This window comes from Mustela lutreola, chromosome 5 (genome assembly GCF_030435805.1).
Source record: "Mustela lutreola isolate mMusLut2 chromosome 5, mMusLut2.pri, whole genome shotgun sequence".
Classification (NCBI taxonomy): domain Eukaryota; kingdom Metazoa; phylum Chordata; class Mammalia; order Carnivora; family Mustelidae; genus Mustela; species Mustela lutreola.
Genome location: NC_081294.1, coordinates 104,935,762 through 104,953,187, shown reverse-complemented (window position 1 = coordinate 104,953,187; position 17,426 = coordinate 104,935,762). Strand labels below are relative to the sequence as shown.

At 34.8% G+C, this 17,426-nt stretch overlaps 1 protein-coding gene across 6 annotated transcripts in view; it reads left to right on the top strand.

The window, feature by feature from the left end:
* AP3B1 (adaptor related protein complex 3 subunit beta 1) overlaps nucleotides 1-17,426 on the top strand; it is a 352,698-nt gene that overhangs the window by 256,105 nt on the left and 79,167 nt on the right. For all 6 annotated transcript variants that reach the window (XM_059175303.1, XM_059175305.1, XM_059175304.1 and 3 more), the window contains 2 exons: nucleotides 128-269; nucleotides 9,734-9,809. In XM_059175303.1, coding sequence (XP_059031286.1) covers nucleotides 128-269; nucleotides 9,734-9,809 — 218 coding nt within the window. The remainder of the gene's footprint in view (nucleotides 1-127; nucleotides 270-9,733; nucleotides 9,810-17,426) is intronic.

The following is a 17,426-nucleotide window of genomic DNA, read 5'->3' as shown; positions in this document are numbered from 1 at the left end:
AGTGAGTACTCAGTGAAATGTATTTTTCTAGTAAAGATTCTGATTTATAGACAAAATGGACATATAGCACCAATTTGCCATATATAAAGGATTTTAAAGTTGGTATTTTTAAATCTGTTACTTACAGTGATTCTGAAGATGGGGAGAAGGAAAATGAAAAATCTAAAACTTCAGATTCTTCTAGTGCTGATTCTGGTTCAGAAGAAGAAAGTTCTTCAGGTTCTGAATCAGAATCTGAAAGTGAGTTTGAATCAAGAAAAGTTGCTAAGGTAAGAGATTGCACATTGCTGTAACTAAAAGGGAATATTTTCATAGCCTTATCCAAAAGAATAAGTACTTTTGAAAATCAGTGTTTTGGGGCTGCCTGAGTGGCTCATTTGGTTGAGCATCTGCCTTTGGCTCAGGTCATGATTCCGGGGTCCTGGGATCAAGCCCCGTGTCCCCGTGTCTTCCTACTTGATGGAGAGTCTGCTTCTTGTGCTCCCTCTACCTCTCCCCCCAACCCTAGCTCATGCTCTCTTTGTCTCTCAAATAAGTAAATGAAATCTTAAAAAAAAAAAAAAGAAAAAGTAAAAGAAAATTAGTATTTTGTTGAAAATCAAGAAATTGAGAAATTCAGCCTTGTCACTGACAACTAAAATAAAAACTATCTTTATTCATCCTTTTTTTGTTTTATTAAATAATTGGTTCCTGTTTACCTCAATCCTACAGAGACATTAGAAACTTTTTTTTAGGATTGATTTATTTATTAAAAGAGAAAGAGCAAGAGCGTGGCAGGGAGGGGCAGAGGGAGAAAAGAATCCCAAACAGAGTCAGCGCTGAGTGCAGAGCCTGACAGGACTAGATCCCACAACCCCAATATTATGTTGGGATCTAAAACCAAGAATCAGTCGCTCAGCTGACATCCCAGAAACTCTTTTTAACCTCATCTTTTGCCACTGAAATTACAGAGGTCAATATCAGTTACAGCCCTTTTTGTTGTGAGCTAGCATGTGACAGTTTTTAGGAATAAATAAAGGGCTTTTGCAAAAGGGGAAGTAAAAGGAAGTCACAGATAATAATGAGCAAAGTAATATAAATGTATGTACATTATAACAAATTGAGACAAATAATGCTTTTTAAAAATAGGTGTTTGAAAAAAAGTTTTTTAAATGAAAATAAAAATAGGTGTTTGGGTAATAGAATATTTTTAAAGGTTTAATTAAAGGATATAGATATTTAACTAGTTAATAAAAATTAAGTAGCCATCTATTTAAAAACAAATGCAAGAGTCACTTATGCAACAGAATGATAATGCTTTCTGATATCATATTAGTAACACTGAAACTTATCTGCCTAGCAGCAAAAAATAAAAGTATAAATTGAAAAAATGTAGTTATTAATATAAAGTTGAGACCTATTGCATATTTTTCTGATCTTTAATTGTTACCCCTTTCCTCTAAATGGGTCCTGGACTTTAAGTGCAGTAGTTTTTTTTATAAATACACTGTTTATCCCATATGTTGAAAATGTGGTCAAACTTTGCCTTTTAGTGAATTCAGTTTTTTAACCTATTATCTTTTTCATTTATATTTTCTATTAACTTGAAATTCTTTAGAAAGTCATCTGAGTAGCCAAGGATAAAAATAAATTCATTGAAGTAGATAATTGCCTTCCCCCATCCAGAGATTTATTATGATAGAATAAGCATATTTTTTTGTAAAGAAAGAATAGTATATTTAAAAATTGGCTAGTTTTTGTCTTACCTTATTGCAAATATTCTTGTATATAGTGATACCTATTTTAAACAGGAATTTATATTTAAAACTTTATCTGTTTATGTATATAATCTAAGATTTCTATTTTACAAAATTCACATAAAATCTTAGTGATTTTTATGTTTATTACTCTGACCTCGTATACAAATTTATCACATAGTGAGTTTGGTGTTCTCTCATTTGCTACTTACATTAAATAATTTATATCAAATTATTCATTTCCTACTTTTATGTTTTAAAATTTAAGATTTTATTTAAAATAAAAGAGATTTAGAAATTGACAATAAGTACAATCCAGAATAAGAAATCAGTGTTTTAGAAAATGAGTAAGCAAGAAATCAATGAATGTCAAGTGGGTAAAATTAAAGTGCATTATTCTTACGAAGTTTTACAGAAGTTGTAAAATTGTAGACTTTAGTGCCTATTTAGTATTAGAAGCAGAGATTTGAGAAACCCATTAAAAAGCCACAGAAGTATCCTAGGTTAACAATTCAGTTTGTTTCTTTGTCAGACACTTTCAATGATTGGTGTCTCTTAATTGAAAATATTTTCCTATAGGACATCAGTATAAAATTTTAAAGTATTGTGGTAAGCTAATACTCTTGAAAAATTTGGATTTTAGTCACATTGTTGATACTTTTATGTCCATGTGTTTTGTGTTTGTGGCTTATTTTCTCCATATTATAATGCCTTTTCTTATCTATAATAGATAGGATTGTTCATTTTAATTTATCACTTGAAATATTCCCTGCCGTGGAGCCACCATAACTATTTTTTACTATTCCTTTCTGAGTGATTTGGACTAAACCGTGCAATTATAAGTATACCAGTTTTCTAATAATGGGCAACTCTGTAACTGTAGAAGTCCTCCTTAGAACAAGTACTGTGGCTTCTGCTCTAGATTATGAGTAATGAAGGCAGATGGTGCCTGCTTTACCTTAATTTAGCATGTCAGTATGTTAGTGCTGAAAATTCATATGCCTTAAAATCTGCAGCCAAACTAAATCTATACTTTTACTGTTTCTCTTCTTTTTCTTTCACTTGGATAGTGTGTTTTGGGGATATTGAGCATGAAAATGAGGCTTCAGAGGTACTTTGAATATATAGCTTTGAAAACAGTTTATTTTATGGTGTCCTATGGGATAGGTATAGTGTTCTACTTTTTGGAAGATAATATCTTTATGCTTCAGTTTCCTCATCTATATAGTAGAAATGTTAATACTTATTCTACTGCTTTCAAGTGCTATTATAAAAAATCAAATATGAAAGATCAGTATAAAGCACTATATAACTATAGAACAGCAAGTGTTAACATTTTTTAACTTGAATGTTAATTCCCTGGGAGACCACCAGTAGTAGAGTGATAGAACACCAGTGCAGTAAGGAACTGAAATTCTTTTTCAACTCTTAATATCTCCTGTGGTTTTCTGACTCTTTTTATACCACTCAAGTTATAAGTTCATATCCAGGTGTGACTCCTTTCTGCAGAGGACTGAGCTGCCATCTACTATGGGCGTCTCCTGCCTCTCTCTGCTCTCTAATACACAATCTCTGTTTATCCTCCTTTTCCTTTTAATGTAGCTCTAAGTAAGCGATCCCACCTAGCCAAGAAAAAGCCTCACTTACTTTGGGACTTGTTGATAATCATCTGCCTCCTTTGCACCTTCAGTCTCTTTCTTCATTAATTAATTTCCTCCTCTGCCAACCATGGCACTCAAGTGCTTTGCCAGCATTTGGGGTGTGGGGAGCAGGGAGGGGGAATACACAGAAATAGAGAGTCTGGATAGTCTTTGTCCACAATCTCTTAACCCAGTTATTTCTTAGTCCCTTTAAAGTTGGTTTCCACTCTTACCACTTCCTACAGATACTGCTCTCTGAAAAGTCAGCCATGATATTTCCCCAAATCCAGTGAGCTTCTTTTGGTTATTATTCTTCTTGATCTTATGTAACTATTCCCGTACTACTTGAAACTCTTTGCATCCCTTTTCTTCTGACTTCTTTGACCTTTTAGTCCTTCTATTGCTTCACTTTTTAACCCCTCTGACATCAAGTGTCAGCGTAGCCCCCAGTTAGTGCTTGATACACAACATTTTATCAAAAACATTAATTGATGTGAATCAATTTATTTTTAGTCTTTTTTCCTATATTTTTTTCTATTGTGAGACTCATTCACTCCTGTGGCTTTAGCTAAAATATTATGTGAAATACTTCTATAAAGACATCTCTAAATCCCTATAATGCCTCCAACTTTTCTTCCTGAATTTAAACCAAAATCTTAGACCTCTTAGGAGCTATTGGTTTCTTAAGTCTGATATAGCCAGAAGAAGAGTTGATCTGCCATTTGATGCTAGCATTCTTTTCTCTTCTCCTGGATCTCCCCAGAATTATCTTTGACCCTTTCTTTTTCCTGTATGTTTACGAAGTTGCCAAGTCTTAGAGATTCTCTAAGATTCTCTCATATCTGTTTCTTTTTTTCTTACTACCAGCATACTAGATTACCTCTCCATTACCTCAATTTTTAGACCATTGCTGTTGGTCATCCTCAGATCCCCAACCCCAGTCCTTGCCAGATTAATGTTAAGGTTACCCATAATGTTATGCCCCGTTATCATCTTAGTTCAATAAAAAATCTATAGGCTAGCATACCCAAACCTACCTTTTTGGTCTCGATTCCCTTTATGGTCCCTGTGTTCTAATCCCAGTGGACTGTATATTTGTAGTTCTCTTAACATGCTGTATGCTTTCCCACTCGAGCAACTGGAATCTATCTGGTCGCTCCTATTTGAGAATGCATGGAATAAAAAATGTTACTGATGAGAAGGTATTACCCATGTGAATGGTGTAAAGACAATCAAAAGAGGGAGAACCTCTGTTGAATTGTGTTCTTGAGGTGTGTGTCATTCAACACCATGCCCCAGCATAACCATAAAACATGAAACTATATACAGTCATACATTCTGGCATTATGTTTGTTTGTGTTATTGATTAGAAGATGTCCTCATTTTAGATCAGATGTTGTCAGTAATGACCAAAGAAAGATTATCTTGTTCAGTGACTTTTTTTAGTTGGGCAGATATATTTTATTAGTAGGTATTCTTTTCTGAAATATATTTGATAGAAAAAATACTTTAAGTCTAACCCTTCTTATGAAATAGTTCTTTTGCCCCCAAAAAATACCTATAACAAGATTACTTTTAATAGTTCCATATTTTAAGTGCTTTCCCATAGTTTACACAATGTAAAGAGAAATATTTTATTTAACATAGAAGAGTGAAAAGGAAAATCAGTAATGTAGACCACATGGTATCAGGAAAAAATTCACATTTATATCACTTTATCCTATTTTTTACTGATATAATTAAGTTATATTCTACTTGTAGTTAAAATGTTGTGTAGAACAGATGGTCACAGTTTTATTTAAAATAATGTTTTTAAAAAAGTTACCAGACTTTGAGTTGTTTTAATTGAATCTAGGCTCTGATATTTTTAAAACTAGACAGTGTATTAGTGTGTTCCTACATATAATAGTTATTCCCACTATCACTTTGTTAGTCTATTCTTCATGTCTTAACTGTGGTATAATACTGATTTTATCTTCTGTGTCTATGCACAGCTGCCAAAGATTTAAATAACCTTTTTTTTAATGATAGAAATTTTAAACCATGGTTTAAAACTTATTGTACATAACTTCTATGCATTTTCTTTATAAATATTAGCAGCATTTTGATTATGTGAAGTGTGTGTAAAGCCTAATTTGTCAGTGGGAATAAACATATAACATACTTGCACTTAACATTTCATATTAAGAGCATTTCCTATTTGAGTCAAAATTAGGATTAATATATGTATACTAGATGTGCAGAAAAACAGTACTACATATATATACACAGCAGTGTTTGAGATGCTGTCAGTAGACTTTATCACAGGTTACATGGATTTAATATAACTTCATTAGTTCCTATTGGGGAGGGATTAAATCTCTTAAATGCTCTATAGACCAGTTACTGTTACTGTGACTAGTGTCTGTCCAGCCCTTAGTAAATGTTAAGATATGCCTAGTAAAAGATCTGTCACGTGAAAGATTTGGGGGGTAAGATAAAATTGGCATATGTTATGAAATAGGTAATTGATAAGAGTGAAAGAAACTATTTTCTGATTGGTGTTCTGCCCTGTTTGAGAAATAGAAAACAAGTTTTACTTGTGTTTTTACAAGTATTTATGTATTTTGCAATTATATAACTTCTGTGCATATTGTAGAGTATTGGTTTTTTACTCTGACAGTTCAAAACCTTGCCTCTTTCAATTTCTGTCGTTCCCAATTTAGCTTATATTTTAAGTTCTCCAGAACGGAAATATCATTTCACTTCAGTTTAGATCTTTAAAATCAAAGTGAATGTCATTAAGAAGCTTTCTTATTGAAGTAGAAGTAATATTATAGGGAAGTAATATTATAGGGAAGATATTTTTAACAGTTTAGACTACTTTTGACTTACAAAGAAGTCTCAATTTATTCGCAACATACTTTGTTTTAAAGCCCAGTGTTAAGTGTGAGCTTCAGATTTTTAAAATCAGGTTTGTTAGATGACTTGAAGGCAAGAGAGTTATTAAATTGTCCTTGGTTGATAATTCTAATTAAAAATATTTAATGCAAATATCTTGCCCTGTGAGGCTAGAAATTAGCCTTGAATTTTTGTTGATTTCAAAGTACAATATGAGTTTGACCAACTTTACATATCACTTATCCTGTTTTATCATTTTAAATTTCAATCTTCCTTACAATGGTTTCCTCTTTAGAAGCGTATTAGGTGCTTATTTTTTCATAACTTTTTTTCTACTTGCTTTTTTTTTTTAATCAGCATGAAATGAACGTGCATAGTACATTTAAAAAATCTTTACAGATATATTAGTACATATTTTTATTTGTATTATTTGGAGCTTAATAAATATTTCCAGGATCTTTTATTTAGTACTTGAAATGTAATATATTAAGTAGAAATCAGTTTCTTAACCCTGTGAGTTTGTATTTTATTTTGAAAATGTTGATGTGTTGAGGTGTATAATCGAATACCATAGAAACAAAATGGAGATTTGAGGGTGATGAATTGATAACTAGGTATTTTTGTAGTGAGATTTTAAGATCAGTTACTGTTGTCCTTATAAAAGTCAAATACAGTCACTCAGCTGTTAAAAACCTAATCCTCTATTTAAAAAAATATACAAAAACAAATTGTCTATCTTTCTGCCTGATCTCTTCTCAAGTACTAACACAATGGAAACAGTGGGTGATCTGTCAGTGTGTTTGGTTTGTCAATGATGGTTTTGTATAAATATTGGGAGGGTAAGAAATAAAATTCACACAGTAAAATATGATTTCATCTGCCTTTTCTCTGCAGCTCCATGGCTCATGCTGCGGTGTGAAATTCTCATTTTACACACTTTGCAGGCGGAGCACATGAATTATGCATTGAGCAAGAAAAATCTCCTGCCTCAAGTCCTATATGCATTTACCCAGGTTCTGTCTCTATTACCAAGATGAATTGCAAATGGAGAAATGTTTGATGGAATAGGGCTCTTAACTTCTTTGTTTAGAATTCAGATTTTTATTTTTATAGTAGATCCTTTTAAGTATGAAAATGTTTTGAACTTACTATGGATTTTTTAAAATGAAAAATGAAATATAATATAAGAGAAGAATGCCAAACACATCACGAAGCTTTTTATAGCCTTGATTTGGAATGCAAGGCTTTTTCAATTCAGTAGAAATGACCGTTATCTATTGCTAATGTTGTATTTCAGTCACTGGTTATTTGCTCTTCTCAGAAAGTCAATGAAATTCTGTCCTTTTGAGAGCCTTTTTTTCCTTCTGTTTTAGAATTCTAATAAGAGATTATGTCAATTTCACATGCAGCTCTGTCCTGTGTTGTATGTGACCTGATGTGTATTTAATAGATATTGTTACACACTCTTAGCTGTGAAGTAGAAAATAAGGTATAGACTTGTTTCCAGCTTTAACTTTATCTTGATTTGATAGGTTTCTAATTTTTCAGGTAGGAAGGTTACAGTTCCATAAAAACAGTCATGCACCATCGTAGCTTATAGGAAGCTATACCCATTGTGCTCAGCATAGTATTTTGATAAGTCACATGGTGTTAAGCTCTTTTTGTAATGTTCTTTCTTCACAGGAATGATATTCTAGTTGAGATGGCATTTTCATTCTCAACCTGTTTCTCTTTGTTGCTACTTTTAAATTCCAGCTCAAAACTAACATTCCTTCTATTTTTTTTTCCAACCCTAGAAATTGTTTTTCATTTTAGGTATGGAAAGAGGAGCAAATATTATTTCATTTTTAAATAATGAGTGAAAATTAAATTTTTAGATAATTTGAAGTTTTCAGAAGCAGAAATTATTATTCTCATGAAGAAAATCAGTATTAGTATTTTGTTACTCTATGATACTTGCAAATAATTTGTTTTAAGTTTTGGCATAAGGGAAAAAACTAGCAGAACTTAAGGTCATTTTAAAATGTTAACAAGTAATTTGATGTATTACTCTTAATCATATATTTGCACTGTCTTAACAGCTCTAACATGCTGTTGACTTTAAATGATAGTAAGGTACCTTTTGCTTTAGTTAGACCTTTCTATGGTTAGAGGCATATTTCAGAAATACTTGTGAAAATATGTAGAGATAAGCTGTAAACTCTTTTATTAGATTATAAGTTACCTCAAGGCAGGAACCATGCCTTGGCTGTATTACTTCCTTTGCTTAGCACAGAATCTGATACATGCTATGCATGTCTATTGGATGAATGAATGATTGAATAAATGAACAAAAACATTTTAGCAAAAAGTGAAGTTTGGGCCTTTAATTTGAGAAGATTTGATTCAAAAAGTATAGATTATAAAGATAAGTAACTTTGATCCAAATACATCTGTTTAGCGTCCTAATCTGTGTCCATCTTTGTTCATAATACTACTCATTACTGTACTTAATTTGTCCTTTAAAAGAAGAAAAATGTGTTATATACATATATTTTTTTCTTTATGTATATATGTCACATCTTTTCTGAATCTCTGACCAAACTGAATAGATAGTGATAGAGTAAACCCTAAGTATGTTCAGATATGTTTTGAAATACTTAATCTCCTCAATGGACAACAGTAAAGAAAGAAAATGAATACTTTTCATCCCTTAACAGCAAGAGCCTGAAAATGTCATTTGTAGATTTTAATGAATGCCTTGCCTAAAAAAGTCTGATGGAACCCACTGTTGAAAGATAAAGTACCTAATACAGTGCCTGTCACAAACTATATCTCAGAAAGGCTAATCTGTCACAAGCCTCTTGACGATTTCAGAGCTAAACTTATATTATTTGAGCATTTCTTTTTCCTTTTTTTATTTTTTTAAAGTATTTATTTGAGGGAGAGAAAGATAGAGCAGGAGTCATTGGGGGTGGAGTGGGGAGGTAGAAGCAGACTCCTCGCTGAGCAGGGACCCCCCCACCATGGAACTCCATCCCAGGACTCCAGGATGACAACCTGAGCTGAAGGCAGACACTCAATTGACTGAGCACCCAGGTGTCCTGAGCAATTCTTTTTCTTAAACCAACTTGTTTAAAAATTATTTTCAAGGCATTTGTAGGCTTTTTCTACAAAGAGCCATTTTAAGTTTTTATACTAGGAAAAGTTGTCAGATCACAAAATAACTATTTGCCTTTAAATTTGCTACTGATGGACCTTTACAATCTTGAAACAAAATATTTAAAAATAACAGTTTGCATGGTGAAGAAAAAATACTGTAAGCTATAGCTAAAATAAAAATTTTGATTAAAAAATACAGTCCATCTAACCATACAGAAAGCTTAATTTGATTTTTTTTTCCCTTGGAGTAAAAAGGTTTGTTTTGAAACATTTAAGAACAACTACATTGATTTTTTTAATAGAATGTGCAATAAATTAAATATTTCTTATTTATAGGAGAAAGAAAAAAATAAAACAAAGCAAGATAGAAATCCTCTTACCAAAGATGTTTCACTTCTAGATCTAGATGATTGTAAGTATTGAAATTTAAATTTTTTCTTCTCTTTTTAGTAGTAATTTTTTGTTTGTGTGTTTTTTGAAAAAGAGGCACACACTTACAGGGGAGGGGAATTGCAGGGAGGACCTGAGGGCAAGAGAGAATCTTAGGCAGAGTCCTTAAGCAGACTCCTTACCCAGGCAGAGCCCAACATGGGGTTCAATCTCCCAACCCTGAGATATGACCTGAGCTGAAATCAAGAGTTGGACACTTAACCGACTGAACCACCCAGGTACCACAATAGTAGTATTTTTATTTTTATGGTACCTTTTATTTACATGTCTCAAAATATGTCTGTTTCTATTATGAAAAGTTTATAGATGAAAAAGACAAAGTTTTAGAAATTAGTTCTGTTAGTATTTTTTCTATCATCTAGTCAAGTTAGCAGTTTTTTATGAATAAAGATAATGAATAAAGATAACTGGTCAAATAAAAATACTCAAAATTCATTTTAAGATCTTTTGCTTTAATAATTTATACTTGTTTAGTAAATAATTATCCATATCTCACAACTTCTACATTGTTAATTGTTGATTATAGAGATTGAAACATCTAATTTAGGAAGTGGGGAATTAGGAAAGTAATTGGAAATATAAAGGACACTACTATGTTCTACTTGCCACACTTTTGGTAGGAACAGAAATGGATGCAAAGCTTTTGAATACCAGTATAGCTATAGTTATCAATATTTTAACTACAAAAAGTCTTTCTCTTAGCAGATCTACTTACAAGAATTTAGAATCCTATACATACACTTACCCAAGTGTGCAAAAGGTATATTCATCATCTCCTTTTAAATACTTATGCATTGTGAAAAAGTTAATGGAACTAACTTTATTGGGAGTAGATTTTGCACAGAAAAAATAACAAGTAAAATGCCATAAATATTATGTAAGCCACTGTCATTTTGCAGTTTAATTTTTCCATACTAGAGGTAAGTTATGGTTTTAGATTGTCTCAATATGTCATAAATAAAACTGTTCTATTTATATTATTTACCTGGCCTGTCTTCAGCTGTCATGGCAAATTCTTTTTTTTTTGTTTTTCATTTTTTTATTTTTTATAAACATATATTTTTATCCCCAGGGATACAGGTCTGTGAATCACCAGGTTTAACACTTCACAGCACTCACCAGAGCACATACCCTCCCCAATGTCCATAACCCCACCCCCCCTTCTCCCAACCCCGCTCCCCCCCAGCAACCCTCAGTTTGTTTTGTGACATTAAGAGTCACTTATGGTTTGTCTCCCTCCCAATCCCATCTTGTTTCATTTATTCTTCTCCTACCCACTTAAGCCCCCATGTTGCATCACTACTTCCTCATATCAGGGAGATCATATGATAGTTGTCTTTCTCCGCTTGACTTATATCGCTAAGCATGATACGTTCTAGTTCCATCCATGTTGTCGCAAATAGCAAGATTTCATTTCTTTTGATGGCTGCATAGTATTCCATTGTGTATATATACCACATCTTCTTGATCCATTCATCTGTTGATGGACATCTAGGTTCTTTCCATAGTTTGGCTATTGTGGACATTGCTGCTATAAACATTCGGGTGCACATGCCCCTTCGGACACTATGCTTGTATCTTTAGGGTAAACACCCATAGGGCAGTGCTATTTTCAACATTTTGAGGAACCTCCATGCTGTTTTCCAGAGTGGTTGCACCAGCTTGCATTCCCACCAACAGTGTCGGAGCGTTCCCCTTTCTCCGCATCCTCGCCAGCATCTGTCATTTCCTGACTTGTTAATTTTAGCCATTCTGACTGGTGTGAGGTGATATCTCATTGTGGTTTTGATTTGTATTTCCCTGATGCCGAGTGATATGGAGCACTTTTTCATGTGTCTGCTGGCCATCTGAATGTCTTCTTTGCAGAAATGTCTGTTCATGTCCTCTGCCCATTTCTTGATTGGATTATTTGTTCATTGGGTGTTGAGTTTGCTAAGTTCTTTATAGATTTTGGACACTAGTCCTTTATCTGATATGTCGTTTGCAAATATCTTTTCCCATTCTGTCAGTTGTCTTTTGGTTTTGTTAACTGTTTCCTTTGCTGTGCAAAAGCTTTTGATCTTGATGAAATCCCAATAGTTCATTTTTGCCCTTGCTTCCCTTGCCTTTGGGGATATTCCTAGGAAGATGTTGCTGCGGCTGAGGTCGAAGAGGTTGCTGCCTGTGTTCTCCTCAAGGATTTTGATGGATTCCTTTCTCTCATTGAGGTCTTTCATCCATATGAGTCTGTTTTTGTGTGTGGTGTAAGGAAATGGTCCAGTTTCATTCTTCTGCATGTGGCTGTCCAATTTTCCCAGCACCATTTATTGAAGAGGCTGTCTTTTTTCCATTGGACATTCTTTCCTGCTTTGTCGAAGATTAGTTGACCATAGAGTTGAGGGTCTATTTCAGGGCTTTCTATTTTGTTCCATTGATCTATGTGTCTGTTTTTGTGCCAGTACCATGCTGTCTTGATGATGACAGCTTTGTAATAGAGCTTGAAGTCCAGAATTGTGATGCCACCAATGTTGTTCTTTTTCAATATTCCTTTGGCAATTCGAGGTCTTTTCTGGTTCCATATAAATTTTAGGATTATTTGTTCCATTTCTTTGAAAAAGATAGATGGTACTGTGATAGGAATTGCATTAAATGTGTAGATTGCTTTGGGTAGCATAGACATTTTCACAATATTTATTCTTCCAATCCAGGAGCATGGAACATTTTTCCATTTCTTTGTGTCTTCCTCAGTGTCTTTCATGAGTACTTTATAGTCTTCTGAGTATAGATTCTGTGCGTCTTTGGTTAGGTTTATTCGTAGGTATCTTATGGTTTTGGGTGCAATTGTAAATGGGATTGACTCCTTAATTTCTCTTTTTTCTGTCTTGTTGTTGGTGTAGAGAAATGCAACTGATTTCTGTGCATTGATTTCATATCCTGACACTTTACTGAATTCCTATACAATTTCTAGCAGTTTTGGAGTGGAGTCTTTTGGGTTTTCCACATATAGTATCATATCATCTGCATAGAGTGATAGTTTGACTTCTTCTTTGCCGATTTGGATGCCTTTAATTTCCTTTTGTTGTCTGATTGCTGAGGCTAGGACTTCTAGTACTATGTTGAATAGCAGTGGTGATAATGGACATCCCTGCCGTGTTCCTGACCTTAGCGGAAAAGCTTTCAGTTTTTCTCCTTTGAGAATGATAATTGCAGTGGGTTTTTCATATATGGCTTTGATAGTATTGAGGTATGTGCCCTCTATCCCTACACTTTGAAGAGTTTTGATCAAGAAGGGATGCTGTACTTTGTCCAATGGTTTTTCAGCATCTATTGAGAGTATCATATAGTTCTTGTTCTTTCTTTTATTGATGTGTTGTATCACATTGACTGATTTGCGGATGTTGAACCAACCTTGCAGCCCTGGAATAAATCCCACTTGGTTGTGGTGAATAATCCTTTTAATGTACTGTTGAATCCTATTGGCTAGTATTTTGTTGAGTATTTTCGCATCTGTGTTCATCAAGGATATCGGTCTATAGCTCTCTTTTTTGGTGGGATCCTTGTCTGGTTTTGGGATCAAGATGATAAAATGAATTTGGAAGTTTTCCTTCCATTTCTATTTTTTGGAACAGTTTCACGAGAATAGGAATTAGTTCTTCTTTAAATGATTGGTAGAATTCCCCCGGGAAGCCGTCTGGCCCTGGGCTTTTGTTTGTAGATTTTTAATGATTGTTTCAATCTCCTTACTGGTTATGGGTCTTTTCAGGCGTTCTATTTCTTCCTGGTTCAGTTGTGGTAGTTTATATGTTTCTAGGAATGCATCCATTTCTTCCAGATTGTCAAATTTGTTGGCGTAGAGTTATTCATTTTATGTTCTTATAATAGTTTTTATTTCTTTGGTGTTAGTTGTGATCTCTCCTCTTTCATTCATGATTTTATTTATTTGGGTCCTTTCTCTTTTTTTTTTTTTTTTTTTGATAAGTCTGGCCAGGGGTTTATCAATTTTATTAATTCTGTCAAAAAACCAGCTCCTAGTTTCGTTGATTTGTTCTATTGTTTTTTTGGTTTCTGTTTCATTGATTTCTGCTCTGATCTTTATGATTTCTCTTCTCCAGCTGGGCTTAGGGTTTCTTTCTTGTTCTTTCTCTAGTTCCTTTAGGTGTAGGGTTAGGTTGTGTAGCCGAGACCTTTCTTGTTTCTTGAGAAAGGCTTGTACCGCTATATATTTTCCTCTCAGGACTGCCTTTATTGTGTCCCACAGATTTTGAACTGTTGTGTTTTCATTATCATTTGTTTCCATGATTTTTTTTTCAATTCTTCTTTAATTTCCCGGTTGACCCATTCATTCTTTCGAAGGATGCTGTTTAGTCTCCATGTATTTGGGTTCTTTCCAGACTTCCTCTTTTGGTTGAGTGCTAGCTTCAGAGCATTGTAATCTGAAAATATGCAGGGAATGATCCCAATCTTTTGATACGGGTTGAATCCTGATTTAGGACTGAGGATGTGATCTATTCTGGAGAATGTTCCATGTGCACTAGAGAAGAATGTGTATTCTGTTGCTTTGGGATGAAATGTTCTGAATATATCTGTGATGTCCATCTGGTCCAGTGTGTCGTTTAAGGCCTTTATTTCCTTGTTGATCTTTTGCTTGGATGACCTGTCCATTTCAGTGAGGGAAGTGTTAAAGTCCCCTACTATTATTGTAGTATTGTTGATGTGTTTCTTTGATTTTGTTATTAATTGGTTTATATAGTTGGCTGCTCCCACGTTGGGGGCATAGATATTTAAAATTGTTAGATCTTCTTGTTGGACAGACCCTTTGAGTATGACATAGTGTCCTTCCTCATCTCTTATTATATTCTTTGGCTTAAAATTTAATTGATCTGATATAAGGATTGCATCTCCTGCTTTCTTCTGTTGGCCATTAGCATGGTAAATTCTTTTCCACACCCTCACTTTAAATCTGGAGGTGTCTTCGGGCTTAAAATGAGTTTCTTGTATGCAACACGTAGATGGTTTTTTTGTTTGTTTGTTTGTTTTTTTTATCCATTCTGATACCCTCTGTCTTTTGATTGGGACATTTAGCCCATTAACATTCAGGGTTACTATTGAGAGATATGTATTTAGTGCCATTGTATTGCCTGTAAGTTGACTGTTACTTTATATGGACTCTGTTCCTTTCTGATCTACCATTTGTAGGCTCTCTCTTTGCTTAGAGGACCCCTTTCAATATTTCCTGTAGAGCTGGTTTGGTGTTTGCAAATTCTTTCTTTTTTTGTTTGTCCTGGAAGCTTTTAATCTCTCCTTCTATTTTCAGTGATAGCCTAGCTGGATATAGTATTCTTGGCTGCATGTTTTTCTTGTTTAGTGCTCTGAAAATATCATGCCAGCTCTTTGTGGCCTGCCAGGTCTCTGTGGATAAGTCTGCTGCCAATCTAATACTTTTACCATTGTATGTTACAGACTTCTTTTCCCAAACTGCTTTCAGGATTTTCTCTTTGTCAATAATACTTGTAAATTTTACTGTTAGGTGATGGGGTGTGGGGCATTCTCTGCAACTCCGGAATTTTGATGCTCGTTCCCTTTGCCATATTGGGGAAATTCTCCCCAATAATTCTCTCTAGTATACCTTCTGCTCCCCTCTCTCTTTCTTCTTCTGGAATCCCAATTATTCTAATGTTGTTTCTTCTTATGGTGTCACTTATCTCTTGAATTCTCCCCTCATGGTCCAGTAGCTGTTTGTCCCTCTCTTGCTCAGCTTCTTTATTCTCTGTCATTTGGTCTTCTATATCGCTAATTCTTTCTTCTGCCTCATTTATCCTATTTAGCAGTGAGATCCTCCATTTTTTATTGCACTTCATTAATAGCTTTTTTAATTTCAATTTGGTTAGATTTTAGTTCTTTTATTTCTCCAGAAAGGGCTTTTATATCTCCCGAGAGGGTTTCTCTAATATCGTCCATGCCTTTTTCGAGCCCGGCTAGAACCTTGAGAATTGTCATTCTGAACTCTAGATCTGCCATATTACCAGTGTCTTTAGTGATTAGGTCCCTAGCCTTCGGTACTGCTTCTTTTTCTTTTTTTTTTGTGGATAATTTTTCCGCCTTGTCATTTTGTCCAGATAAGAGTATATGAAGGAGCAAGTAAAATACTAAAAGGGTGGCAACAACCCCAGGAAAATATGCTTTAACCAAATCAGAAGAGATCCCAAATCGTGAGGGCGGAGAGAGGGGATAAAAAGAGGTTCAAAAAGAAAGAAAGAAAAAAAAGAAAAAGAAAGAAAAGAGAAGAATTAAAAAAAAGAAAATGAATAGAGAAAAGTAGAAAAACGAAAAAATATATATACATTAGATAAACTAGTTAAAAAACGTTAAAATAAAAGGGTAAAAGTTAAAAAAATTTTAGCAGGAGAAGAGAAAAAAATGAAAAAGAAAAAAATATTAAATTAACGGCAAGTCTAAAGAATCATAGGGAGAAAGCCATGAGTTCCGTGCTTTGCTTTCTCTGGAATGGTTCCTCCTCTGGAATTCTGCTGCTCTCCTTGGTATTGAAACCGCACCCCTTGGTAGGTGAACTTGGTCTCGGCTGGATTTCTTGTTGATCTTCTGGGGGAGGGGCCTGTTGTAGTGATTCTCAAGTGTCTTTGTCCCAGACGGAATTACACCGCCCTTACCAGGGGCTGAGCTGAGTAATCTGCTCGAGTTTGCTTTCAGGAGCTTTTGTTCCCTGAGCGCTTTTTGTAGAGTTCCGAAGGTCGGGAATACAAATGGCGGCCGCCTGGTCTCCGTCCTGGAGGATCTGAGAGCCCGGGGCCCCACTCCTCTGTGCACCCTCAGAGAACAGCGTCCAGTTACTCCCGTCTTCCTGACATCTGGCCGTGCTCCAAGCTCACTGAGGCTGCGACTGGTTCAAGGTACCCCCGAGCTGTGAGCTCACTGTTGGCTCTGTCTCTGTAGCCGGCTTCCCCTTTCTAATATCCGTAAGCTCTGCGACACTCAGACACCACCGATCCTTCTGTGACCCTGCGGGAACTGAGGCCACGCTGACCCTGCGTGGGCTTCGCCCCGGTTTAGCCTCTGGAGTGATGTCCCTCAGCGGAACAGACTTTTAAAAGTCCTGATTTTTTGCTTCGTTGCTCCGCCGCTTGCTGTGAGCCGCGCCCCGGGGTCTATCTTCCCATCGCTTTGGATTCACTTCTCTGCCAGTCCTGCCTTTCAGCAAGTGGTTGTTTTTCTGTTTCTAGAATTGCTGTTCTTCTTCTCTTCGATCTGCCGATGGATTTGTGGGTGTTTTCAATCTATAGATAAGCTATCTAGCTGATCTCCTGCTAGCTAAAGTAGTCTCAGCCTGCTACTTCTTTGCCATCTTAACTCCTCTCTCTCAAATTCTTAATATAGAGAAATTACAGGAAGTACTTAGCAAAAAGAAATTAAATGTAAAATTAGACCCTATGAACAATTAAAATAAATGGATTCCAAGAAACACAACCTTCTAAGACTGAATCATGAAGAAATTAAAAATCTGAGTAGGCTAATTACAAGTAATGAAATTGAATCAGTAATTTTAAAACTCCCTAAAAATGAAAGTCCAGAATCAGGCAGCTTT